The 26913-nt window shown below is 49.3% G+C and overlaps 4 protein-coding genes across 4 annotated transcripts; 2 read left to right on the top strand and 2 right to left on the bottom strand.

The window, feature by feature from the left end:
* The first annotated feature begins 214 nt into the window (after window positions 1-214).
* Window positions 215-3622, top strand: LOC133282037 (T-cell surface glycoprotein CD3 epsilon chain). Its single transcript, XM_061478026.1, has 8 exons — window positions 215-384; window positions 492-604; window positions 1750-1770; window positions 2042-2062; window positions 2482-2679; window positions 2835-2987; window positions 3195-3241; window positions 3424-3622. Exons 2-8 carry the CDS (start codon window positions 526-528, stop codon window positions 3478-3480), a joined length of 576 nt encoding a protein of 191 aa, XP_061334010.1. The 5' UTR covers window positions 215-384; window positions 492-525; the 3' UTR covers window positions 3481-3622.
* Window positions 3623-5675: 2053 nt separating this feature from the next.
* LOC133282015 (T-cell surface glycoprotein CD3 delta chain) lies at window positions 5676-8136 on the bottom strand. Its single transcript, XM_061477985.1, has 5 exons — window positions 7884-8136; window positions 6966-7178; window positions 6543-6674; window positions 6108-6151; window positions 5676-5988 (listed from the first exon to the last, which is right to left on the bottom strand). The coding sequence occupies exons 1-5, from the start codon at window positions 7954-7956 to the stop codon at window positions 5926-5928; spliced, it is 525 nt and encodes a 174-aa protein (XP_061333969.1). The 5' UTR covers window positions 7957-8136; the 3' UTR covers window positions 5676-5925.
* A 262-nt stretch (window positions 8137-8398) lies between these two features.
* On the top strand, window positions 8399-20391 carry ZW10 (zw10 kinetochore protein). Its single transcript, XM_061478206.1, has 16 exons — window positions 8399-8530; window positions 8638-8772; window positions 9437-9538; window positions 9711-9788; window positions 9913-10072; window positions 10750-10899; window positions 11168-11359; window positions 11769-11932; window positions 12725-12907; window positions 13334-13572; window positions 14447-14518; window positions 15175-15344; window positions 15671-15801; window positions 16244-16375; window positions 17340-17542; window positions 18532-20391. The coding sequence occupies exons 1-16, from the start codon at window positions 8414-8416 to the stop codon at window positions 18650-18652; spliced, it is 2349 nt and encodes a 782-aa protein (XP_061334190.1). The 5' UTR covers window positions 8399-8413; the 3' UTR covers window positions 18653-20391.
* Window positions 20392-20523: 132 nt separating this feature from the next.
* On the bottom strand, window positions 20524-24576 carry TMPRSS5 (transmembrane serine protease 5). Its single transcript, XM_061478049.1, has 12 exons — window positions 24458-24576; window positions 24142-24249; window positions 23786-23908; window positions 23215-23350; window positions 22833-22946; window positions 22607-22650; window positions 22363-22525; window positions 22084-22262; window positions 21637-21735; window positions 21208-21350; window positions 20699-20851; window positions 20524-20532 (listed from the first exon to the last, which is right to left on the bottom strand). Exons 4-12 carry the CDS (start codon window positions 23331-23333, stop codon window positions 20524-20526), a joined length of 1023 nt encoding a protein of 340 aa, XP_061334033.1. The 5' UTR covers window positions 23334-23350; window positions 23786-23908; window positions 24142-24249; window positions 24458-24576.
* Window positions 24577-26913: the final 2337 nt, after the last annotated feature.

The following is a 26913-nucleotide window of genomic DNA, read 5'->3' on the forward strand; positions in this document are numbered from 1 at the left end:
TTTACAGCCTTGCACTTACAGGCTCATTTCTGTGAGCCATACAGTGCCTCTAGGTGCTGAGCTTCTTTGAAGTATTTCTGCTTCCTTGGTTTCCCTGCTGTGTTAAGTTGCTTGCAGTAGTTTGAACTTCAGAAACACTCACTGTGAAGGGTTGTTAGGAAGGTCCTGACCGCAGGTCGCATCCAGGCTTGTTTCTCTCTCCTGCTGCTCCAAGGGCTTTTACAACAGGACTCCTGAGACTTGAAGTAGGCTGGTGCAGAGCGGCCACCCCTTGCTGTCAGTGACGTTCCATGAAGATGGTTTGAACCTCCGCACTTCCTGACATGGGCTCATTTCATCACACGCGTTCTGCGCCTTGGCTGCCTGCAGGTTGCAGTGGAAACAGTGAGTCTCCTCTGCACGACTCGGTTCACAGTTCTGGGAAAACAGCTTGGGCCTCTTTCTTGTAAGCGAGCCCTTGGAAAGCCAATGTGTGCTTTCTTCCCTCGCAGCCTGCCTCGGTGATGCCCGTCTGATGTGCTATTGATGAGCAAGAGAAGGAGGAACACAAGGATGAGGTTGGAGCAGTCCTTGCCTCTCCTGGGAGGACTCCTGCTGTGTGCGGGTGAGTACGGCTGCCCAGTGCCCATGGGGACCAGAAGGGTGGCTGCCCTGAAAACCAGAAGGTTCTGAGGTTTACATTTTACTTTTACATTTTATTCGAGCTCTCTTCCTAAACCATTTTGTGATCATGGGTAAATAACTTGAGACTCACTGTGAGATCGTGGCAGTGGTAGCAATATCCTCTTTACCAGTTTAAATTGACTAGCATCTGGAAAGCCAGACTAGGGCTAAATGCAAAGTACCTCTAAAGACTATAAAAGAGCTGGTAACTATGAGAGAGAAGTTTGAAAGGCACTTAAAAGATACTACAATCAAACAACAGCTATTCTGCTAATGTGCTGCAAAGACCAGCTGTTGGTCTTTGAGAAGCCTGAAAACGCTCAGTTTACCCATGGTCCGTTCTTTTTTCCACTTTAAATTCAAGTTATCTAAACTAAAAAGCACCACACCACCTTCTCTCCAGGCAAGTTCTATGCCTGTGGAGTTTCAAATCTACAGCTCTGTTAGAAGTAACTCCTATTATAAAGCAAACATTACCTGGCATGAAACAGTGGTGAACGCCTGAATCAGGTCATTCCTGTACTTAATTTATATCAACAAATGCTTTTAAAGCAAACACAAGTCTTATTAACACCTCCTAAAAACTGTTTCTATAATATTCCAACTCCAGAGACTTCAACGGAGCTACTTGTTTCCAACCAAGAGAGAAAAATCACACCGGTAAACTATTTCAGTGTTAAATCAAGCACTGGGGTCCAATCCTCCAAAGAGTACAGTCCTGCAGGGGACAGGGGTTCTTACTGCAGAGACCAGGCATGATTTTCCAGCAATCTTTGGTCCATGATGATGAAGCAAAATTGTGGGTTCCCATCGTGCAACAACCCTTTTCTAAAGTGGGTCAGCAAATAACTCAGATTTCCATTCTGCATTAGGCTGTGTTAAAAATGGCTTCCAAAGGAAAAGACTTCATTTCAAAACAACATCCTGCCTCTCTTAACAGAATGCTTCTAATGCCTTTAGCACAATTATAGGAGTATAAGCAGCTCTTTCAAGCAGCTGGGTTCACAAGGGCTCTCCTTGAAGTAGGAAAGGTGCATGGTATCAGTAGCTGAACTACTTAACACCTATTATTCTTTCTTTTTGTAGCTGGCACCACAGCTCAGCAGGGTAAGTGTATTTTACGAGCATTCTTGCCTACTGATGATCAAAAGACCAACTATGCCTCACAAATGAGGAATAAAAGTTCGATAGAAATACCTGAATTTTTGCAAATACTGTAGGATAGGAAAAACATCACTGTTCATTAATTGATACTGATCTCACTGACTTGGAACAGCTGCCTGCTGTGAATGCCCTTCATTATTGCTAGTGATCCCCAAGCAGAGTTAGGCATTTTCCAACAGCAACAAACAGTAACGCATTATTCTCTCCTTTGCAGATGATACCGAAGCACAAGAGGGTAAGTGTATTTTAACCAATAATCTTAACTAGTTAGCACTTTATGAAGACTACAGGTGCCTCACAGGTGAGGACTGAAAGGCAGCTATCACCAATCACAAAAATAAGCTATAATGAGTTGCCCCAATTACTGTTCATGGTCTCCTAGCAGAGACCAGCAAGCATATGGATAAACAGAAGAGTGCCTAGCAGGAAGCCAGGCTCTCCGACTACTCAGTATTGCAAAGAGTAAGTGTACAAACCTAAAGGGAAATGTGTGTGCAGAAGACACACACACAGAGAATCTACACTGAAATCAAAGACTTTGCAGAGCAAACTGCCATGGTGGGAGCGAGGGTGGGCAGGGAAGCCTGTTCAAAAGCCATTTGTAATGCTGTGTAATGCTGGTTTCCTTTCTCCTTCACCCATCTTCCAATAAAGGATTCCTGGTGGAGATTTCTGGAACCACAGTGACAATCACATGTCCCTTGACTGAAGGCACCATAGCCTGGCACTCAAGTGGGAAAAAGGGAGTCAGCGATGCACAGAAGTACGTTATAGAGAATCACGACAGCTCTCCTGTCAGTGTGAGTTGTTCATCAGGTCCTAAGAAGTATGAAATGTACCTGAATGCCAAAGGTGAGTGAAATAACACTCGGTGTATGGGTTAAAGTCTGCACATTTCAGTGATGGATATTAGGAGCTAGCACCAAGCAGGTGACTGAGGCCTGGACTTTGCTTGCTGGAAAGGAAGAGTGCCCATCTCTGAGCACCCTCATGTCTCCTCCCGGCAGTGTGCGCAAACTGTGCGGAGCTGGATGCCTTGGCAGTGACAGGGATCATCAGTGCGGATCTTCTCATCACCTTCGGGGTACTCACTCTGGTCTATTACTTCAGCAAGGACAGGATGGGCAGAGTGAGCGCTGGTGCTGGCAGTCGGCCACGAGGTAAGAGCCATTTCAGGCATCTCCGCTCTCCATGATGTCTGCTAAGCACTGAATGGAGCACTTGCTTTTAAAGAAGCTCTAAGCTCATCATAAAGCCATGGAGTTGACCCGTGATATGCCTTACCTTTGGATCATCTCTGTGAAAGTCCCTTGTGTTGTGTTATATGAATTATCACCAAGGATAACTTCCCTTTGCCTTTGTTGCAGGCCAGAAGATGCAGCGTCCTCCCCCCGTTCCAAACCCAGACTATGAGGTACGGAGTACCTGTGTTTGGTCTCTCTTTGCTGGCTGGGGAGGGATAAGGGGATAGCCATAGCTGGGAATCCGTGGCATTTATGCATTTTGCTCCTTTGAAGAGCCACCCAGTCCAACTGTGGTGCTGTTTGAGGGTGTGTTAATGAGGATCCCCAAACTAACACTTCTGTCTTCCCACAGCCCATCCGGAAAGGCCAGCGGGAAGTGTATGCAGGCCTGGAATCCAGGGGCTTCTGAAATTCCCACTGACGCCAGGCTGGAAAACAGCAGCAAAGGAGCTAAGTGCTTCTGCCCAGCTTGGCATTTTGGAGTAGGGCAGCTACTACACAGGGCAGGTGTCTGCTGCCATCGCTGTCCCACCCTGTGTTCTTTCCCCCTTCAGTTTGACATAGGGGAAAAGAAACTGATGAGCACGTTGGCAAGAGAAGTTTTGCTCCTCATTAAAGGACTACAGCCTCACTTCTGGTTCCTGGCCTCCTTTCCCCTCACACTTCTCTCTCTGCTCTAGTTGCATGCTCTGGTTTTCTCGCCCATTTCATTTCTGCTCCCAGTGCCTCCACTGGCTCCAGCATGGGCAGCCAGTGGGCATAGAGTGGGTCCTTCTCAGAGTGACTGGCCTCCTGCTCTCATGTTCTTCATAGCCTATCTTCGTTTTGCTGCCCAGGATTGTAACACAAGGGACAGAGGCAGGCAGCATATTAAAACCAAAATGATGCATTTTTATAGAAAGCCACTGCTTTGAATGAAAATGTTTCAGTCAAAAAGAACAGCTTTCATTAAAGAGTAGCATTTCTACCAGTACATGCAAACCTACCTGTCCATCCCCCAACCCTTCAGAGCAACAGCTCTGGAGAAAGGAAACAGCAGCAGTGATGGGGCCTGGGGGTGGTTTAACCCTCGAGTTTCAGCATGAAGAGGTAAACACCAGCAAGTTTCATGCTCCAGATTGCTGTGCTTACCCTGCAGGATGTGGTTTTAAAGCAGCACAGCTGGGTTTACCATACAAGGCCCTAAGTACCTAGGAGGGAGATTGCAAGATAGAAAGAGCACCACCCCCCAGCAGCTCTAAAACCACCCTGGGCCACATTCTCAGGTTCTGCCAAACATCACTGCAGCAGGGCTGCTTGCTCAGCCCAGCCATGCAGCCCATTGTCCATGAGTGGGATGGGATAAATCCAGAGCACTCTGAGCGCTGTCTGGGTGTACAAGGTCTACCTTTTGCTTCAAGCTACACCCCAGTGCTTCTGCCATGTATGGGGCTGCATGTTTGCCCCAACCAGTGCCATCCCACACTCCCCTTATCTCAGTGGGATCAGCTCCCATCCAGTGATACCTCTCTGCCTCTGTGCTTAGCTGCACTACAGAAATGCTTCTTCGTCCTGCCTTCTTTGACTAGACAAGTTGTAAACATTACCTCTGCTGGCTCTTTGATTTGTACAGACCATAGCCAGCAGCTCTGCCCCAGGTTCCTCCTGCTCTGTGGGTGTAGTTAGCCACCTTTGCTCGTTACTTTGAGAGCTGATGTCGATGAAAATGCTTTGCACAAGGCAGTCTGCTGGTCACTATATTCATAGTCCTGCCTTACCTGATGCCACTGAGTCAGAAGCAATTCACAGCCTGATGCTCTCTTTAGAGCTTCTCAGAAGAGCAGGGAACCACACCTACATGTGTGTGTGATGGGCAAAAGGGGGGTGACCTAGTTTCTGAGGCTGGCAAGATCCTGTCTGTTAGCTGCCTCCCATATCAGCCATACCCAGACCACAGTAACTGTCTCTGCTAGAGCTGGGGAGTGGAGACTTTGCCAGAAGGAGCTGGGTTGAGGTGGAGAGACCCAGTGCTGCTCAGTGGTTGAGCTGGGAAAGGCTCTGGAAGTTTGCTCCACTGCACCCTGCACTCAGCCTGTAATATGGGATGCCAGTGCCAGGTCACAAAGGCCAGACTCTCTCTGATGGGCTGCTGAGCTACCAAGAACACCGGAGGTGCAGGGACTGCCTCTGGCCTTCGCTGCCTGGCCAGCTCCTCTGCCATGTGTTTTGCAAGGTCTCTGCTCCAGTTTCCATCCTCTCTTCTGTTCCCATTTCCTCTTTGGGTCCCCACAAACTCTTCTGGGAAGCCAGCACAGTTTGCTTCTTTGCTCATGCTTCACTCCCCTAAGCACCGAGGCAGTCATAGGCTGGCTGTGTGATAGGGTCCTGGCAAGCCTCTGTGGTTTGGAGACTGTGCTTAGATGCTAAACCTTGCATATGCAGAGCAAACATCCCTCTGTCCTCCTTCCTGGCACAGACACGAGCACCTGCCTGCACTGGCAGAGCAGTGTCCTATCGGGACAGGCAGGAGCCCTATGGCTCTGCAAGCACCCAGTGTGCACCTTCCCCTGTGACTGCACGGCTCCCCAGGCCTCAACAGAACTGATGGAGCAGGGAGACAAGGGGATAGGCTCATCTTTAATAGGAGCGATACAGAAATGCACGAGGTCACGGGAAGGGCAGAGTGCTGCGAGCAGCACATCCCAGCAAGGAGCTGCAGGGCTCTCCAGGGAAAAACTCACACTGTCTTCTGCCAGCAGGAAGCTTACAAAGGCAGTGCCAGAGCAGGGTACCAATGCTGTTGGGCACTGGTGGTGGCTTTGCTGCGGGAGCACCCCTGGTGTGAAGGACTCACAGGTTCCAGCATCTTCCCACTTCACTTGCGGCCCTTGGCAGGTACCAGCCGGCTGTACTGCTCGTTGTCACGCTCACCAAGGGGCTAGGAGGAGAAACAGGAGAGACAGGCTGCAACAGTGCCTGTCCAGTCCTGGGATGGGTGGTACAGGGAATGAAGCCTGTAGGCATGCCCACACAGACACACAAGAGTGTCCAGCTTACCTGGTAGAGCTGCTCATTGGCAATCAGGTTCTGTCTGTCAGAAGCTAAATGAAGAAAGAAGATGGTCAAGGATCAGGGGAGTCATGGGCAGTGCAGCGGACATCAGCAAACAAACCCAAGCAGCTTCCAGCCCTATGCTTTTACTTCCTCTGGGAGGCTCAACGGGAAGCCCCTGCAAGGCCTCAGATGTTCCTGTGTCACCCGTGGCTGCTCCTGGGATGCTGTTTCGGTTAACCTTGTGCATTCACTGGCTTCTCCTGGGAAGCTGAGCTAGGGGCAGTAAGGATACCTGGAGAGCTCACATAGGTCCCTGCCCTAGACACCCTGCTGGCAGTGGCTGGGCTCCGTGGGCAGTGATGGGAAGTCCCTTGGTAGCACGCAGCCCCTAGAAATGCCCAGGCACGTCCTGTCCCGACCCGTGCGCTGCCCCCTCACCTCGTGACATGCGTCCCTTGTCCTGCCCAGTGATACAATACACAGCCACCGCCAGGAAGACGGTGGCGACGACATCTGCCACCACGATCCCCGAGATGGTGGCAGCATCCACTTCGATGCAGTTCTGGCACACTGGAAACCAAAAAGACACAGACACTGAAAGACGGGCCATGACAAGGAGCCTGCCCCTTGGCCATAGCCTGGGCCAGTATGAGTGCCAGGTTATAGCTCTTATGGGGACACCAGATGCAGAACATGCAGCTTGGCTGTTCCCAAGGGCAACCTAGCACAGGAGCCACCAGGACTTCTGCAAACTGGTGGAACAACCCGCAAACTGTGGGAAATGAGCAGCTCCCTCATAAATCTGCTCGGGTGAAAACTCCAAGCAGCCCCAGCTGTAGAAGCCAGGTTTGGAACACTTACTTCGGTAGTGCACCTGGAAGGGAGGGCTTCTCTTTCCTTTGTCTGCTTCACATGTATAGATACCTCTGGGATCATCGTAAATTGCACCCAAATCCAGCTGTGTTGTGTTTTCTACCCAATTCCCATCTTTGTACCATACAATTTGACTGTTGCTGCCCACTGGACACTCTAGGAACACCTTCCCGCTGGCTTCTTTCACGGTTATCTTCTGTCCTGTGAGAAGCAAACAAATAGAGTGTTTCACAGGCACGTTATCAACCCTCACAGTGGTGCAGAACTCAGGGATGTCATCGATGGAGATTGCTAGTGTAGGAAGCATCACGTTAGGCTGTCCTGAGCAGTGGAATGGACAGCACAAACAAAAAGAACTCTGGAAACAGCAGACTACCCAGTGGAAAAGCAGCCCAGTGGTTACATTAATGCAGCTCTGAGGAGTTTATAGAGATCCAAGTCTTCTTAGAGCGAGAACTAAGTGGAATGGGGTAGTCACCCGGTCTCCATTCAGACTGTATGTGCGTGACCCGCACACAGACTGCATTGGTGTTGAAGTACAACTGCAGCAAGAGAGGAACAGAAAAGTTAAGTGTTTCCAGCAGCAGAGACAGGAGCTGAGCCCAAACAGGGAGGCACATACACATTGCAACAGTCTCTAAATGGAGAGTAAGTCCCCTGTCTTGTTTGCTGAGTACGGAATAGAGGCTCTCCAGCTTCCACACTTGGACCGGGCACAGAGCGCATGGCTTTGGTCTAACACTGTGATACTGCCAAGCCCAACTTCTCATGCTCTGTTGCTGCAAGGCGGGTTGAAGCTACCCCAGAGTGGTCCAGCATGGTCCATACCATACACAGCATGGTCCAGAGCAGGGAAAGCTCTCACTGCAGCAGCCCGCGGGCAGCGACCCGCACCCTGGGACTTACCTCCGACACCCCAGCTGGCCCCGGCCAGGCTGGCCAGGAGCACCCAGGCACCCAGCGCCATTCCCCTCCGCATGGCACCAAGCGGTGGCGGCTCTTTCCCCTGCTCGGAGGAGAGGACGTGGAAAGGCACCACCCGCCTTCGTCAGGTACCGGATGCCGAGGGTTGGAGCCTCCCTCGCACGGCAGCTGAAGGATGCCTGAGGTGCCCTGTGCCTGCCTCCTCACCCCAGCCATGGAGTGACAGAGAACGGCGGCTGGCATTGAGCGGCGGCTGCTCCAGCATCCAGGGACCCCGAGCAGCCGGGGAGCCTCCTGGAGCAGTGGTCCCCGCACACGCTGCCACGGACCCCAGCAGCCAAGGGCGTCCCTGCAGCCACGGCACCCCGCAGCAGCCGGGGAGCCCACATCATCCCTGCATCCCGCCCCATCCCCGCGGTCCCCAGCAGGAGCGAGAAACTCCCCGCTCAAGTCTGTCGCTCACCGGCCGCCGTAGCGCCGGCACCGCCCCGTGGCGCTGCGGGCGCGGGAGCATGGCGGCGCCGGCGGGCTCGCTGGTGGCGGACGTGCTGGCGCACTCGGGCCGCCTGGACAAGGAGGACCTGGGCACCCGCATCGGGCGGCTGTCCCGCCGCGTGGAGGAGCTGAAGGCAGGGCCGGGGGCGGAAGGGGGAGGGCTGCGGGGACAGCGGGGGGCGCCGGGCTGTGGCTGCTGCCGGCCGGGAGCGGCGGGGCCCCAACGCGCCTTGTTCCCTAGGGTGAGGTGTGCAACGTGATCAACAAGAAGTACAACGAGTTCCTGCCCAGCGCGCAGAGCGCCGAGGGGCTGGCGGCGCAGGTGGAGGGGCTGTGCAGCAGCATCGACCTGCTGAAGGCGGGCATCGAGAGCGAGGTGACGGCGCGGGCCTTGCGCAGAGGCCGCTCCCTTTCAGCCCAAACCCGGGCACACTTCCCCCCCCCCCCCCCCATACACACACCTTGGGTGGCCTGGATGATGCCACTGCTGACGGTGCCCTTAGATGCCACCTGCAGAGGTGTGTGTCACACTGGGGTGTGTAAGGCAGCTGTCATGAAGGGATTGGCCGCGTTCCCTTGTACAGCTGGAAAGGTGCGGCACACGTCTCCTTCCGAAAGAGGAGGGTCACCCTTGGGTACTGCAGTACAGTGGGATGCTGTCATGGGTCAGCCCAGCCTTGGTCCTAGGTGCTGCGTTAATTGAGAATTAACTTTTGGCTCAGTTCAAGCATTCTTGCCTTTTAAATAACTGTGTTAAAGGAGCACTGAAGTCCTCTTGACTGCCTTTTGACACTAAATTTCCTTCCAGTGCCTTATAAAACCTGTAACGTATTAAAAGATAAAACTAGCTTAAAAGTGTTTGCAGAAGATAAGGAAAAAACGGATGGAGCCTTCTTCCTCCTCACCAGGTTATTCTATTAACAGAAATACTTTAAAACTCATGGTGTTGTCATGTTAAAGGGGAAAAGTGTCTGATAACTTTTGCTTGCTGTAAATGGACTACAGTTTGTAGTTCAATAACAAACTACAGTTTGTTTCAGGTTCAGCGAGATCTGAACGTTGCCGTTGCCGAGTTTACTGAGCTGAAGCAGCAGCTGGAGCAAGACACGCTGGTTCTGAGCATCCTGAAAAAGCTGCAGGAGGTGAGGAAGGGCTGGGGAGGCATCCTCTGTGCTCCTCACTCAGTCTGTGGCATTACCCTGGGCTCTCTCCCGAAACACTGTCTATAGCTCCCCTGCTTCTAGCCACGCTGTTTAAAAAATTGCAGTCTAATAGCAGCTACACAGTGACATTGGCTCTATTTGCTTGTTGCAGTTTGATGTTGCTATTAAAGACTACAATACTGCCCTGCTGGAAAAGAAGTACGTTGCAGCAGCTCAGCACCTGGAAACGGTAATAATGCCTTCAGAAGCATATGACAGTATTGTTCATCCATACTCTCAGTGTGTTTCACAAGATGCTGTTCAATAGCAGAGGCAACACTTACCTGTGTTTCGTGTTTGGCGTTTACCACCAGGCACAAAGCAACCTCAGATTGCTGGAATCCCGCAAGGGCTTTGAGCTGAAGATCCTGAAGGCGCTAAGCACTGAGCTCACAGTGCAGACTCAGAACATGCTCTATCATCTGGGAGAAGAGTGGCAGAAATTGGCTGTATGGAAGCTTCCTCCTTCAAAAGGTACTCGCAGTTCTAGCACATTTCCACTTTCTTTGCTTTGCTGTTTGAAATGCCTGGTTTCAAGCACCTACAACAACATAGAAAATACAGTTAATGCTGTTGGACTAAGGTTGGTTCTGCCATTCATATAAACTAACGAGTGTGAGTGATGAGTGCCAGTGTTCTTTGGCTATCACTCCTGGAGCATTTAGGTGTTACCAGAGCCAGTCCAATATAGCCCACAGATTTTAAACAGAGTTTTGAAGAATTATCCGCCTCATCTGTCACATTTCTTAGAAACATTGAAGCAGAGATCAGAAACTAATTGTAAGAAATGCGCAAGTTTGTACATTGCTGTCTTCATTGAAGTACAAGCTTTTCCTCTGTAAAGGAGAAAAACCTTTGCCTTTGACTTGAAATGGGAAGAAGAAAGAAAGTGATTGTCACTAAACGTCATTCAGTTGCAAGGTGACCGAAATGAGAAACCTGAATCATTGTAAGATTGATTCTCATTCTATTGTCCTGCACTGTTACACAAGGGACTCTCTACCCTCTTCTGATGCTCTTTTACAAGCAGGAAATGGGGAGAAGTACAGTATTGCTTTAGCTGCCACCAGAGGAATGCAGTAGCTTCTCTGTTTCAGTGCGGTATCACTGGCCCCGCTCTTGACAGTAAGATGATGATTGTTTTTCTTTAGAAGGCAGCAGCCTGGAGTCAGTGGTGCATTCAGAATTGCACTTACACACGGTGTCATCAAAAGAGGAGGAGATTGCTGGCCCCCCCGTTGCTTCTGTGCTGCAGGCGTTTGCTGTCCTGGGAGAACTGCACACCAAGCTTAAAATCTTTGGTAAGACAGACTGTGGATCCAGATGAATATAGCTATAAAACAGTCCAGTAGGTGTGAGTTCAGACTTGTATGAAGGATATCAAAGTCCTAGTGAAACCAAAGCCAGCATTTTACTTCATTTGCTGTTCCCCAGTACAGCTAATCAAGAGAGTGTTTCTCCCACACCATGCAAAGAGTCTCTGCATCCAAAGCAATTAGGGTTTGGCCTCACTGGAGCAAACTGCCTGCCTTCTGCTGTTGGAAAACATCTTGGTTTTTTATTTCTCAGGCCAGCTGTTGCTGAAACACATCCTCAAGCCTCTGATTTTATACCCGTCTCTTCAGCCATGCACAGAGGAACAGTCCGACGTGTTCATCCTACGTTTTAAGTCTGAGGAACCTAGCTTGGATCATTCCTCTCCTATGGAGGTTTTTGACAAGATCAGGCTGATTTTTGAAGTTCTCCACAAATACCTGCTGAGTAGGTAGTTTCTGCCTTTCGGGATTAGACTGAGATCAGTGTCTGGTTGTTAAGTATATTGCATTATGATAAGGTCTAAGCATCTAAGCAACTTTTAATGTTACCTTGTTATGCTGTGCTCTTGGACAGCTTGGCACCTTGAGCTGGTCACATTGGCTAGAAACTGGCCTGGGCTTTGCTAGCATTTCATGAAACAAACACACTGGAAAGCAGGCTCAGTTCACACAAATTCAGGTGTCTTTTGGGCAGGTGGGTGGTTCCACAGACCCAGCACAAGAGCTTACCTCCAGTGTAAGACTATGGAGCAGTTGATGAATGCTGTTCTGACAGGGGGGATCAAATGAACTGGTAAAGGGTCTGGTCCAGGAAGCCGGTGTATTAACATCCCTTTCTGTTCTCTTGAATTCAGATGTGCCTCTTGAGCAGCCTGTGGAAGATAAAAAGGGTTGTGGAATTACACTGGCAGAACTGCTAGGTGACTTGATATGGGAAGAACTGTCAGACTGCCTCATTCAGAACTGTCTGGTGAATTCAATCCCAACCAATAGCAGCAAACTAGAGCAGTATATAGAGGTAGGTCTCAAGATTGTTTCAGATCCACGCAGTTTCCTGGCAGGAAATGCCAGGTTGCCAGCTTTTTCCAAAGGATTGCTAAAAAGCTGTTGGGTCATTAGTGCCCTCTGAAACCTAGTTTCATCCATTGCTTTCAGCCAAGTGAAAGAGTTTATACCCAACTTTGATTTTGATCTTTGGTTTTAGAAAGCTATGTTAATTAGGTCGAGAGAGGTCCTCCTTCCCCGCTACTCTGCCCTGGTGAGACCGCATCTGGAGTATTGTGTCCAGTTCTGGGCCCCTCAGTTCAAGAAGGACAGGGAGCTGCTGGAGAGAGTCCAGCGCAGAGCGACGAAGATGATTAGGGGAGTGGAACATCTCCCTTATGAGGAAAGACTGAGGGAGCTGGGTCTCTATAGTTTACAGAAGAGGAGACTGAGGGGTGACCTTATAAGTGTCTATAAATATATAAAGGGGGAGTGTCACGAGGATGGAGCCAGGCTCTACTCAGTGGCAAACAATGATAGGACAAGGGGTAATGGGTACAAACTGGAACACAAGAGGTTCCACTTAAACTTGAGCAGAAACTTCTTCTCAGTGAGGGTGACGGAACACTGGAAGAGGCTGCCCAGGGAGGTTGTGGAGTCTCCTTCCCTGGAGACATTCAAAACCCGCCTGGACGCATTCCTGTGTAACATTATCTAGGTGTTCCTGCTCCGGCAGGGGGATTGGACTAGATGATCTTTCGAGGTCCCTTCCAATCTCTAACATACTGTGATACTGTAATTTGGAATACGTGTCTGCTCTTCTCAGGTGATTAAAGCCACAGAGGAATTTGAAAAAGCCTTGAAGAACATGCAGTTTTTGAAAGGAGACACGACTGATTTACTGAAGTATGCCCGTAATGTCAACTCCCACTTTGCTAACAAGAAGTGCCAGGATGTGATTGTGGCAGCCAGGAACCTGATGACCTCAGAAATACACAATACTGTAAAGGTGACTGTTGATGCAGTACACTTTATGTGGAAAAAAAAAGCTGTTGAAGAAGGCTTGTCTAGAACAGTCAAATAGGAGGGGGTTTGTGGCACACACCAGATACTTTTGATTCTTCAGGGATCTTGACAAACAGGATGTTTCTTAAAATATTAGAAGTTTGCTTGCATAGGCTTTGCTGGCTAGTGTAATAAGCATAAGAAATTATAGAAGATTACTTACAGAGTTGATTCTAGGCATGCAACAGGACGTGGACTGTTTTGTGGCCTGCTGTGTCATTCATAAGCCAGGAGACTTTGAGCAGTCTTAGGGGACTTCTGCACCTTTGTGTTTATCTCGAGTCTTAAATTTCTGTCATTCAATGTTTTGTAGTCTTGCAGTCTCCTTTCTGTGGCTCTAAATGATATTACACCTCTCACCTTCCCTTAGATCACACCTGATTCCTGTGTAACCCTACCAAAGCTTCCTGATCCCAGGGCAGGAGATCACTCAAAAATGCCAAAAGCTTCTGAACTTCTGCACAACGACATGGTGAATTTGGAGAGTAAGACTAAACTGAGCCAGTACACATTTTCTCTGCCCACATGCCGCATCAGTTCCTCAGTGGAGAAACTGATGGAGTTGGCTTATCAGACACTGTTGGAGGCTACTTCCAGCACAGATCCGTGGTAAGAATTCTGTATCAGCAAATAACTCTTCCGGGTCACATTCTTACTGCCTTTGGCAACACCAAGCATCTGTTACTGGATTAAAAGAACTTGAACAAAAGATACCTTCAAATTAGAATCAGTTATTTAAGCTACTCTGTTTTGGCTGGGGGGTGCATCCCTGAACAGCTGCAGACAGGGTTCCCTGCAATACTCAGGTTAAGCAGCCTTTTGGACTGTTTCCAGGGAACACTCAGCTACGCTTCACTGTATTTTAGCTATTAAATCAGTGAAAATGTGGCAGACTCCCTAGTCTTTTAGTTGGGAAAAATACTGCCATAGCATTTGCTTCAGTGTTTTGTTGTATGTTAACTGTCAGTTGTTTAGAAAAGTCAAAACCATGAAATGATAAAGATGGCACCCATTCTCAGAGGACTTCCTGCTTGCTTTTGCTCCAGCTCTGCATCTGTCAGGGCTCTTCAGAGAAAACAATGGACCACATACAGTCTGCTTTAAAAACTGGAGACCACAACCCTGGAGGAGGAGAGTTGCCTAGATACTGAATGCCCTTCAGTGTACCATGGCATGACTCTTAACCCACACTTGGTGGGGAAGAGACACTGTCCCCTTTGTTCCTAGGGTTTCATATATCTCCCTTCTGACATGTGGTCTGAAACTTGTCTTTTCCTCACTGAACTTACAAGGTCATCACAGCCTTTGTGAATTATCCAGAGTGCTGCCTTTGTTGACATTGCTGTAGTTGGTCCTGACAATCTATTCTTTGTGCCAGTACTTCACTACTAACAAAACCTTGTTTTGGAAAAGGTTGAGGGTCACTTGTGTACCACATGTTAATTCCACTGACAAACTAACGTGAACCTTATTTGCCTTGTAGCTGCATACAGCTTTTCTATTCTGTACGGAATATATTCCAGCTGTTCTATGATGTAGTGCCAACATACCACAAGTAAGTGCCTGTGTGTGTCTGTTTTGGAGAGAGAATAGTGCTATTGAAACAGCCCCACTTGTCCCCAGATTAGTAAGGGCTTCCTCCAGCAGCAAGAAGTTAGTACTCTTCATCTATTTGTAAATCCTACCTGCTGTGAAATAGGTGCTTGAGAGTTTTGGAGCTGGCAGTCCTGTGGCCAAGGAGATAGACTGCAGTTCTTAAAACAGTTGTGATTGATTCTAGGCAGTTTGATTTGACACGAGGTGTGATGCACAGATTTTTCATGATGTTTTCCCTGTAAAAGAAAGGACAGCAGTGAAGATTGCAAGTGATACATTGCTGTAAGAAACCACTGGGGTGATTACCGAAAGGGACTTAGCTCTCTTTTTCTCAGCAGAACTTTGCTATAACAAAGTATGTTCCTGTTTGAAAATCTGCTGCTAGAAACAATGAGCATATAACACATGGTTCAGATGCCAAACTGCCATTTCACTAGTCATGAAACTCTTAAATGCTTCTATTCCAGCTGGTCTCGTTATCAGGCATTGCCCACAGTTACTTGCAGCATCTGAGACAGACCAGGAGTTTCTCCAGCATAGGCATGACAGGTTTTTAACAGAGCTATATCTAAATAAATACATTTCTTCCTTTTCTCTGCCTCCTTGCTGGGACAGGGAGAACCTCCAGAAATTACCCCAGCTGGCAGCTATTCACCACAACAACTGCATGTATATTGCTCATCACCTGCTCACCCTGGGACACCAGTTCCGATACCGCCTGACTAACATCTTGTGTGACGGAGCAGCTACTTTTGTAGACATGGTGCCTGGTTTTAGGAGACTTGGTAATTTTACCTTTCACTATTGAAATCTGTTGATGGATGATGTGGTGATTGATCCTGGTGTTTGCTGCTGAATGATTTCATGTAACTGCGGCTACTGACTCGAGCAGTGGATTGTCATTTAAGGGTTTTGGACAAGTAGCAAGGACATTTTCTGGATTGGGAAGTCTTGTCAGAGCATTGCAACTCGAAACAGTGTGGCTGCTTCAGGCTTGCCTCTTTGACACCCAGCTCTTCTTGTGTAGCACATAGTTCCAAGAACTTGATTATCCAGCGAGGTGTTTATTGAGTGCTTAATTGCTTCTCTGTGCTTGTTTTTGCTTCTAAAGGGATGGAGTGTTTTCTGGCCCAGATGCGAGTGCAAAAAGGAGAAATCCTGGAGAGGCTGTCAAGTGCCAGGAATTTTTCTAATATGGATGATGAGGAAAATTACTGTGCAGCTAATAAAGCAATAAGGCAGGTAAGTGAGGCAGTCAGAGCCAAGTATCCCATTGGCTGTAGGTGTTGTCCTTGGGAAGGCAGAGTTTGTAATCTCAGTCCTGAGAACTGTGCACTTCTCTAAACAGTTTTCTGGCGTGATATTTTGTGCCCGGGGCTGTAAAGTTGGAGCCAAGTTCAGTCCCTCTGGCTCCAAGTTGAAAAGAAAAGCTGCTTAATCTTGAACTTCTGTTTATAGTCCATCTATAATTTTCAATGAAAAGATCTACTCCACTTTTGATAAACCTTAATGCAAACTGAGAACGTTGCATTCCCTTCCCCAGGAATGTCTGTTCCATGTGATAGCTGCACACTTCATTGCCTTTGGCTTCTTTCAGACTGACCATATGTAATCACCTTATCATTTGATACCTCTCAGAGTTCTGTTGATAACACGTAGGTAACACAGAGCTGTTATCTTCCAGGTATTACATCAGCTGAAAAGACTGGGAAAAGTCTGGCAAGATGTCCTCCCAGTGAACGTGTACTGCAAGGCTATGGGGACTCTGCTGAACACAGCTCTCACAGAGATTGTCACTAGGATCACTGCCCTAGAGGTAACTGCATTTGTAGCCTCTAGAAGTTCTTGCCAAAAGCAGGAGTTCCCAGGAGCAGTCGTCTTTCACAGAACTTATAATTGCCGCCCTGTCTCTCAGATATGTTCAAGATACCAAAAACTCCCATCCAGATGAGACCTCTTACAGAGATCCCATGACTGTCTGGTCAAGGGGAGAGTCAGGAAAGTGGCTGTGATTTTTCTCTTGGTTTGGATTTAGGTGTCATTCCTCTAGAAACATTTCTGTGACTGTATCTCTTTTACTATTTTCAGGGCACAGGAGCTAAGTGTTGTCTCAAACCCCTTCCATTCACTCTGTCCATCTCTAATAAATGCCTCCGTCCTATCTAGGCACTAGATGCTGAGATACCTGTGGCATTTCAAATTGCAATTACTATCTGTCTAAATCTCCACCTGACTCCCAGTAGTGTGTTTAGGTGATTGTCAGGTTACCTTGGATTGAGCACAACTATTCTATTGCATTTCTTAATTAAAGTATGTTTTCACAGCAAATGTTAGAAATACATTAGTGCATCTGTTCTAGTTGTAGTCTACATGTAAACAGCCTTCCTACTGCATTAGGCCAGTAAGTCCTCTTTTCCCTTAACAACTAGTTTACAGAAACTTGCTCAGGCTGTGCCTGCCAGAAAGCTTGGCTTTCACCACTGGGCTGGCAATGCCTGAGCTGTTTCCTTGTGAACTCTTCAGACCTTCATCACAACACCTCTGCTTCACAGTGAACTGCTTGCTCGTGCACCAAGATGTGCTGCTTAGAAGCACAGCCTTTGTTCTGAGGCAGACACTGAGAGCTTGCTGAGATAGCTACTTGTGAGATAAGTTAGCCTGAGAATAGTAAACGTGATGGAAGCCCCTGCTTTCACCTTCACAGGCACCTTTTTTCATTTCACTCATTTCTTGGCACTCCAGAAAACACCTAACTGCTCCCCTGTTAACATCTATTCTAGGATATCTCTGCAGAAGATGCAGATAGGTTGTACTCCCTCTGTAGGACCATGGTGGAGGAAGGACCCCAAGTTTTCACCCCATTACCTGAAGATGACAAAAATAAGAAGTACCAAGAGGAAGTTCCAGTCTACGTGCAGAAGTGGATGACATTCAAAGAGCTGATGATCATCTTGCAAGCCAACCTCCAAGAAATTGTAGATCAGTAGGTGTCTTCCTTTGTTCCTTTCCAGTTAGCTCGTCACCCCAATACAAGGCAGCTGGGAAGATGTCAGACATCAGCAGGGCACTAAACTCAGGGGACTCTGTTCAGGTGAAAGGCAATTACTGTTAATAAGGACCAGATAAACACACAGCCAAGAAAGAGCCCCCGCAGCAGTTATTGTCCATTTCAAGCTTGCTCATATATTCGGCCACTTCCTGCAAGGAAAAGGCAACGGTAAAAAACAAGTGGCATGAGAGTGATTGTGCATCCCCTTGGGCTTCTCCAAACTGAGAAGTGTTTCACAGTAAGCAGCCTGGCATTTTGCCTGCTGCTTTTGATGTTAGCTGTGCCTTGCTGCTGCAGTCATTCCACTTGATTGGCCTCTGGTTTTTCGATGCTGTTTCTTGCTCCTTTTAACTTACAAGGGGGATTTATGTGAATTATACATGAGGATTTGCATAATTACATCTATTACTTCAGTTGGCATGAGTTGTCAGAAGCCAGACATTCCCTATTCATAGCTGCCTTATGCATACAGCTGAATGGCCAGAAAATATACTGTCCTCAGCAGGCTCAGCTGAAAAAGGTACCAGCCACAGGGAAAGCAGTTGCTTTCCTCTGCCCTCCTCATTGGTGTCTAACATGGTTCCAACAGCAGCAAAGTCCCCAACTCTATTTTCACCTGGGCATAAACCACTCTTATTTCTCCTGTTGTTTAGGAGATGAAAAGGAGGTTTGTGGACAGGCTTTGGGCTTATTTTGGAAAAGGAAAAGGTACAGTTTGTAACAAGTGCAAAACTCACCCCACAGACTGTTGCTTTATATACCCCACTAAACAATTCTGGGCTCAAGTTGCATAGAGCTAATAGGCTGCCAACTGGGTGGGTTTTACCTTCAGACTTACCACTGTAATGGGTGCTCAGGAGGCTTGTTTTAACGTGACATTTCTGTGCAGTTTGGTTAAATAAAGCTCTTTCTCTCCCACGTAGGTGGGCGGATGGGAAGGGACCTCTTGCAGCTGAATTCTCAGCAGCTGAAGTGAAGAGTCTGATCCGAGCCTTGTTCCAGAACACAGAAAGGAGAGCAGCAGCACTGGCCAAAATTAAATAACTCTGCCTTTACTCCTACACGTTGCAGCTTCTGATAAAGCAAGAGGAAACTGAGTCTTCAAGTACTTTCTGGATTGGACCGTTCTTATTTGTACTGGTATAAAAAAAAAAAAATTAGGATTAGGTTAAGTGCTTCCCTGGGGGCTTGACTTGAGCATTTTCTAGCTCAGTGTCTGTGGGGCAGAGAGGATGGCTCTGTGCATCTGGGACCAGAACAAAGGTGGGTAAGACAGGGGCATTAACTTCTTATGCTCCATCTGCCAGGCAGACAAAGTTTGGCCTTGAAGGTTCAATCTCGTGCCGTGATCCCCAGAGGTGTTCTGCCCAGATCCAAGTTTTGCTTCATGCACTGGTGGGTCTGTGGTCCGTGGTGAAGAAGAGCTGCTCTGTGTGATGTTCACCAGTTTCCATTCTCTCGGATTTCATCTTCCTATTAAGCACAGCGTAGGGAAATAACTCTTGTATCCGACATCTCTTTGTGAGATCAGGTACTGCTGGCAGATGGGCCTTGCATGCAAGGCACTGTGTAATATCATCTCAAGCTTGCTTGCTTAAGGGCCTTGTAGAAGGATTTTTATTTCTCAATAGTGAATCTTATCTATGCAGTTTTACATCGGGGGCAGGAGCCCCTTTGTGTCTTACCTCTTCTGTCCCTGCAAGTTACATATGAAACCCACACAATGCTAAAGTGCCAAACTTTGCTCTTTCCCACCTCAGGTTTCTCTGAAGAGCAGGCCTCAGGAGTGGAAAAGTAGGGGGAGGTGGGGGAGAGGAGATCCTGTTCTGAGTGAACAGTTTATCAAGCCACAGGGTTTTGCACAAGTGGCAGAATTCCTCATGGAAAATGTCTTAAAGCGGACTGAGAATTTTTCTATCTCACTTTACCAACTGCAGAAGCCAGTTCAGCGCCTTCCCTTACCTTTCTGTTGTGTATGAACTAGGCAGGTCTGGCAGCTGTTGTGTTTCAGGTAGTACATAGTCGTTTAAGAATAGAGAACTGTAAATGAACATGAAAAGGGAGTGAAGTGTGCACTCATAGCATCATCTTTCAAGTTACAAAAGGCTGTGTTTAAGACCGAGAAAGGTACATTTCTATTAGTTCAAAAACTCACCAAGAGCATTCATTAAGACATAGCCTGGAGGCCAAGATGGGACAGTTGCTGCACACAAACAAAGTGTTTCCTACTGTATAGTGCTTACAACCCACTTATGAAAGTTCTCGTCACAGAGCTTAATGTTTTAATCTGTTCCCTACTGTTGCATCCTTTTCATTCGCACTCTTGTCTGACTTTGGTTCACATTTGCAAGCATTTGTGCAGGACCTGGCTCACAGCTGCCTTCCACATTGCACTAAGCCATTGCAGAATGAATGGCCCTTCTGCCTGCTGGATGTGCCAGGCACAGCCATGGCCAGGAGACCCTCCTGTTCCTGGCTTTACCTGGCACAGAGAGGGAACAAATACAGTCAAGTGGCAGACAGACTGAAAGCAGCAAGGAAGGGAGATACTGAAGCAAAACCTGACTGCTACTTAGAACTTGAGCTTTTTCTTTTCTTCTCCTCCAAGTAATTTATCTAAAGGCTGAAAGTGTTCCCAGAGCACTTACGTCTCGTGGGATCCCTGCCCCTTTACACCCAGCAATCCAAAAACCCCCACATCTTTTGAAAAACAACACTTGTCTCATGTGGATTGTTCATAGAAATGTAATTTGCTATTTTCTTTAATAAACTGTTTATACTGAGAGCTTTTGCTGGTGGTATATCTGGGGATTCCCTTCGGGTATAGTAACAGGATAAATTAGCCATGGACCATTCTCCGCTTGCTACATGGAAAAGGTAAGGTTGCTCTGTGAAGTCTCTTCCATGCCTTGTTTCTAGTACACCTAGTCAAAAAATGGAGGAGAAAAGAATCACTACCATAAAAGAGGTTGTCCTAGAGGTTCATGCATTAAGCGTGAGCGCAGGGGAAGAGTTAGAATTGGATGCTTGCATTGGGGTTTGTCTTTGCAGCCCACATGGCTGAACATACCTTTGCTTGCTCCAGCTTACCTCAGTGATGTGATGAATCCACGGCAGAAGCTGAGCCACATTGGTGTAGACCCCAGGGTAGTTGGGTTCCGCACAGCCCTGGCCCCAGCTCACAATGCCCACCAAGCGCCACGCGAATTCATCCTGGCAAACGAGGGGGCCCCCGCTGTCACCCTGCAGACAAAGCAAGGACTAAGGAAGCAGCTCTGCCTCCTGGCAGCTGGGGTGCAGATCAGGCTGGCTTCTCCCAGATGGCTTTGTTCATCAGCCATGCAGCAAGCTGAGGTGCAGGTACAAGTAGTGCTTGGCCTCCCTGCAAGGTTCCCATTTTCCTTCTAGAAAGATAAGTTAAATCTCAGCCTGACATCAGTGGATCAGAGCACTGCGGGCTCCACGCTGCACCGCACTCAAGACTGCTTCCTGCAAGCTATTGCCACAAATCCCAGCACTTACTGGAGACACACAACATATACATCCTTTCCACACCCGCTATGCAAACCTCGCATGCATCATTTGCTCCCTCCTGTTACCTGGCACGCATCTACGCTCCCATGCAGATAGCCAGCACACAGCATCCTGGCAGTGAGCTCGCCTGCGTACATGCATGAGCTATTGCACTTCTTGGTACCAATCAATGGAACAAGTGCTTCCTTCAGGGTCTTGGCAACCTGGGCTGGAGAGGGAGAAAGAGAAGACAAGAGGGAAACTCCACCTGCAGGGAGCAGGAGGGGCTCTATCTATCAGATGGGAAAGATGGGATTTAAACTTCATGGGTTTAAAAGCAGTCAGCCCCCCTGGCCCTGAGATATGGCTGTGGGGTGCAGAGCTGCTGGAGCAAGGGTGGGATGAAGGCAGGAAGTGCCATTTGCAAGATTACATGCGGCATGGAAGGGGAAGGACAGGGACAGTGGGGAGCAAGGGGAAAGCCTCTGAGCAGTGGGAATAAGATGGGAGCTTACCTTGGCCTGGTCTGGTATAACCCCAGCCAGAGACCCAGCACTGCGTGCCCTGGAAGAGGTCCCGGTGTGAGGGTGGCAGACACACAGCACGGATGGCATCTGCTGAGAAGGTGACAAGGTAAGTGCCAGGCCAGTGGGGACAGCTTCATGCTGTGCTGAGCAGGGACACAGAGAGAGGCTGTGGAGCTGTCAGTCCGGCACATGAAGTGAAAGGCTCCCAGACCAGCTCCCAGAGCCACCTTCCCAGTGATTCACAGCTCTGGCACAGTTGAACACCATGCTGCTGTGCATTCTGCCTCCCAGGTGGCAGGCTGGGTACCCCAACTGGGCTGCTCTGAAATGGCACATTCAGAGGAGGCTGGGGTTTGGCTATCTCTTACTTGTGGGATAAACCAGACAACCCCACAGGTGGCAGAAGGACACACCAGCATCACGGCAGCCCGTTACCTGAGAAATTCAAGGGGACTTGGAGCTTCATCAGAGCAATGTCATAGTCAAGGCTGTTGTCGTTATAAAGCGGGTGGTAAATTATTTTCCTTACTGATACCCCGTCCTCCTGCTTGATGGAGCCGTGGTTGACAACGCCAGCAAAAACCAGCCAGGCAGAGGTCTGAAACCGCCTGTAACTGAGCAGAGACACCGTGTGCCTCTTGCTGTAGGGCAGCAAGCACCAAGGCCTGGGTAAGAGCGGACACTCAGCACCCCGAGGCTGGGCAAAGGAGGTACCTGTGCACGCAGTGAGCTGCTGTGATGATCCATTCCTGGGCCAGCACGGAACCTCCGCAGCGGTGCTGGGAGCCGTGGTACACACTGACCTGCCAGGGCCAGCGCCCCGCGGGCACATCCACGCCCCCGACCACCCGAGCAGCACTGGGGTGCAGCCCACACTCTGTAAGGGAGATGGGGAGAGCATGTAATAGACAAAGCTCAGGCACCAGATCCTCAATGTAGGAGGGGATGGGCCACTCACCTGAGCACTGCAGAGCCACAACTCGACCTGATTCACAGCTGCTCCTGTATAAGGATAAGCCTCTGGGCACAGTGCACAGGGACCAAAATCCCTGGTGCCCCAAGGGAGCCCCAGGGCAGCTGTCCCAGTCCCCACCGGGGTCGCTTCCTGCACACCCCCAGGGCAGTTTTCTATAGTCTGGTTCAGCCCCACCAGCAAACTCTGCTCCAGCCAGAGCTGCCCTTACCTGACCTGCCACAGGTCTTCCAGGCTGCCTTCCTGGTGGGCTCTCACCTGAACAAACTCCCGTGTGTCATTCCCCTTGACATCCGTCAGGTTCACTCCTTTCTGATGGGCCATTCTGCAGAAGCAACAGTAATTTGTTCCAGGAAAGGGCTGGGGACCTGCTAGGGGATCAGGGTTATAACGCAGCCATAGGAACAACAGCCCACAGCCCTGCTGCTCTGGCAGGAAAGATCTGCAGCTCCTCTCACAGGTTCCTGTGCCAGTCTGAGCCCTGCTTTCCGGCCTGCATCAGCCCTGCCTAACCCCCCAGCCTCCTTTGCTGAGCTCATCCCCCTTGGACCAGGGTGAATAGGGGTGGAAGTGGCTGCCTCTGCAATGCCCACCTGAGATAGCCGAGCTGCTGGCACAGCAGGGTGCCCAGGGAGAGACTCCAGTGTTCGTGGCATGCCAGGAGCCAGCCGGGATGGCCTTCCACCCGTGCTTCCAGTAAGGAGTTTGCCATGTTTATTCTGAAAGACACTAAAGCCATGCCATTAAAGACAATCCAGCACAGCGGATGCACATCTAATGGAAACCAAGCAAACAAAAAACCCAGCACCAAACAAAATATCCCAGCAAAAAGCTATTTGAAGCGATTAGAAACTACAGAACCTATTCACACATTCTCAGTGCCTGTGTGGCAGCTCTGCTGAGTTATCACATGCAGAGAGTCCAGCAAGAGTTGCCTTTTCTGTGGGATCCCTCCATGCAACAAAGTTGTAATGCTGGGGAACACAGCAGGGCTTAAAAGCAAAGCAAATCAATCACAAAATGCAGTTGAAAGAAGCTCGTGGATCAGCAGGAGATACTTGATAATAAAGAGTGTATTTTCTGTCCTTGCTAGCCCTGGCAGGCACTGTCCTGCATGCTGCTCCTCTCTCCCCATCCTGTGTAGCAGCAAGCAAAGATGTAAACCTCTGCTGTGAGCCCCCTGGACCACAGGGTCTTCCTCTTCACCATCACTGCACACTGGGGTCGCATCTGGCTCCTGCAGCAGGGTGAAGCCATGGTCTGGCTGAGGCTTCTTCAGGCATCTCACTTCAGGAAACAAAGAAGAGGGAGAAGATGCGCTCAGCCTGTGCAGCATCCGAGGATGCACATGATCCTGCACTACCCTCTGGCAGAGCTGATGAGCATCTCCAGCCTGCTGCTGGGACCACAGCCACGTCTCCCTCTCCCAAGTCACAGCTCACCAACCAAGAAGCTCGCATCGCCACTTTTGTGGCAGGGCTGTGGCTGCAGGATGAGGCTACCCTGGAGAAGACACTGACCTAGGAGCCATGCTCCAGCCGCTGTCCCCCCTAGCAGCCCAGTGACCACAAGCAGCAGGAACAGCCTCCTGATGGTGCAAAGAGTCTGGAGAGATGCATGAGGAGAGCCTTTAAGAAAGAGATGGAGAGAGGATTAGCATGGTCTCACCTGTCTCACAGCACTATCAAGCCCCTGAGATGTTATACACCTGTTTCTGGGAATTGCCTGATCCTTTGCCTGTAATGTTAGGAAGAGGTGAGCTAAGGCCATGGATCCTGCAGAAGATCAAGACTCCGAGGGCCCCCCTGCTCCCAAAGCCCATAAATGCTCACCCACCGCGCCCCAAAGAGGCCTGTGTCCTCCTCTCTTCCCTCCTTGCCTCAGCTGCCGGGGTCCAGCTTTGCACAGCATCCTCAGCGTGAATCGGGCTGCCAGGAAACTGCTCAGCTAAGGCTGGGCTCTAGGGAAAGGAGCAGAGTCCTGGATAGGGGTCCAGCAGCAAAGCCCAGGGCTCATGGAAGGGCACAAGCCACAAGCCACGACCCTGCTGCCCACGCTGCCAAGGCGAGGGAGCCTTTCTCACCATGACAGCCTGGAGCAAGTCCTGCTGCCGAGCCCACGGGGCTCATCCAAGCAGCTCAGGTTTCCCACTGCACGCTCCAGCATGGGGCTGCGCAGGCGCCCTGCACAGCGGCCACAATGGAGGGAGCCTGTTCCAGGCCCCTCTCCTGCCCTCCCCCGTCCCTCTGCTCCCAGGAATACGCTGCTCAAGCTGGGGAGCTGAGGAACAAAATGTCCTAAGCTGGGAGAAGACGAGGAAAGACAGATTTCAGTCTCAATACCAAAAGGTAGTTGAAGTGCATGTAAATCATTGCTTCATGAAAGAAAGGCTGCTGTTATTTACACACTTCCCCATCCCTGAGAGATGCAACCGATGGTTTGTTGCTCAAAATATCAATGAATTTTTAATGCTATTTACTCGAGGAAATTCCCATGAATATTTCATGGTAGCCCCGTCTCGCAGGTTCAGGCTGTCGATGAAAAGCATCACATGTGTTGTGCCACAAATCCAAGCTGTGCCGAGCAGCAGGGATGCCTGTGGGCTCCTGGAGGGCAAACACAGTGCCACAGGAGCTGCATGCTGCACCGCTGCTCAAGATCTGTGCTGAGGGGTGGGTTACCATTCCCTGGGTCAGGCTCCCTTGACAGCCTGGTGCCTTGCAACCACCCCCATCTCATTGTCCAGGAAGCCAAGAGGCAATGGACAAGGCTGCAAAGATCCCCCCAAGATCACCACCTTGGCTCAGTAGCCTGAGCCACGGCTGGGCTGTACCTGGTGGCGCTGGAGCATCTCCTCAGTGTACAGAGGACTGTAGATGGTGCTGGAGGACCAGAGAGCACCAGTGAGGCAAGAGCCGAGGTGCGCAGAAACCAGCCTCAGAAACGCTGTGCCCTGTTCTGGGGCTCAGGGGAAAGGATGGACTCACCCTGGCTTCTCCTCCCTGCTGCCAAGCCCCAGCCCAAGGTCACTGCAGGACCAGTTCGGGTCATCTCCCCTCTGAGCATCCTGTGCCTCAGTAAGCTGACCTTTGCAGAAGTTAAATGAAGAGGCAGGCTGTGAGCAGTCAGCAGAACGCAAACACCTTCACTGCAAGCAGCAAAAGACAAAGCAAGGATCAAGCTATGCAAGGAAAATGACAAAACAGCAGCTTCCCAAAATATACATCAGCAGCAGGTAAAAAAGAAGACAAATCAGTCAGTCTATAGCACTTCTCCACTGAGTCATGCTCGTTTTTTCCCTCTGAAAACTCATTAAAAGAAGATCAATATTTGTATCAATTCTGCCTGCCTGCAATAAGAAAACAGTGACTGAAATGAGAGTGTTTTCCAAATGAAACAATGACACAGCGATGTAAAAGGTAGGGAGGAGAGGAGCACTGTGGCTTTTTCCTCCTGGTTTCCATCATTTTTCTGCGGTTCTGTAGAAAAACAGAGTACAAAAGAAGCAGAAGTGATTACAGACATTGACAACCACTGAAATGCCCCTGGGTTACATGAATGCCTGACAGGTAGCAGAGACACTGTGAAGCACAAGACATTTCCTTTGTCATTTTTATAACTTATTCCCGCTGAAATAGACTTCCCTTTCCCACCTGAGAATAGGGAGCAGAGCACAGCTGCAGAGCAGCAAGCCAGATGTTAGCTCATGCTGCTGTACCACCAAAGATGATAAAGTCACAGCTATATGCAGCATGAAGACCTGGCCTATGGTTTATCAAATGACTTACTTTGAACTTTTGCAATAACAAGGAAAAATTCTCTGCAGTGACTCAGTTCTGCTGAGATTAACAAGAAAGGGTCACTTATGGGCACATAAAATTGCACACTTAAACGTGACCCACACGCATTTTTCTCCAGCTCAGCTCAGATACTGCCGGGCATTTCCAAGCTGGGATATGAATCTAGAACAAGCCCAGAGCTTGGCTCTTCAAGCCAGCAACTCATCATCAAGTGCCCTGCTACACAGGTCTGCCAGCCTGCTGCCCAACAGCCATCTGTTATCCAGCCACAGACGTGCCTGGGAAAAGGGGGTGCCTGGATGCTGCCGCTCTTCGGCTCTATGGGTATGGAGTGCAACTGCTGCCTGTGGTTGAGCAGTAGCATCCATCACAAACTGCCCTTTCGTGTTCCATGCAGGATTAATGACTCAAGAACCAGGCTCCTCCCAACAAGGTTTCACCCTGGGTGAGATTTAGCCCTAATGCCCAATACCTGGAGTTTTCTAAGCAGCT

This window comes from Pezoporus flaviventris, unplaced genomic scaffold, assembly GCF_033815535.1.
Source record: "Pezoporus flaviventris isolate CSIRO_AGI_PZ_B2104156 unplaced genomic scaffold, CSIRO_AGI_Pfla_v1 ptg000113l, whole genome shotgun sequence".
Lineage (NCBI taxonomy): Eukaryota > Metazoa > Chordata > Aves > Psittaciformes > Psittacidae > Pezoporus > Pezoporus flaviventris.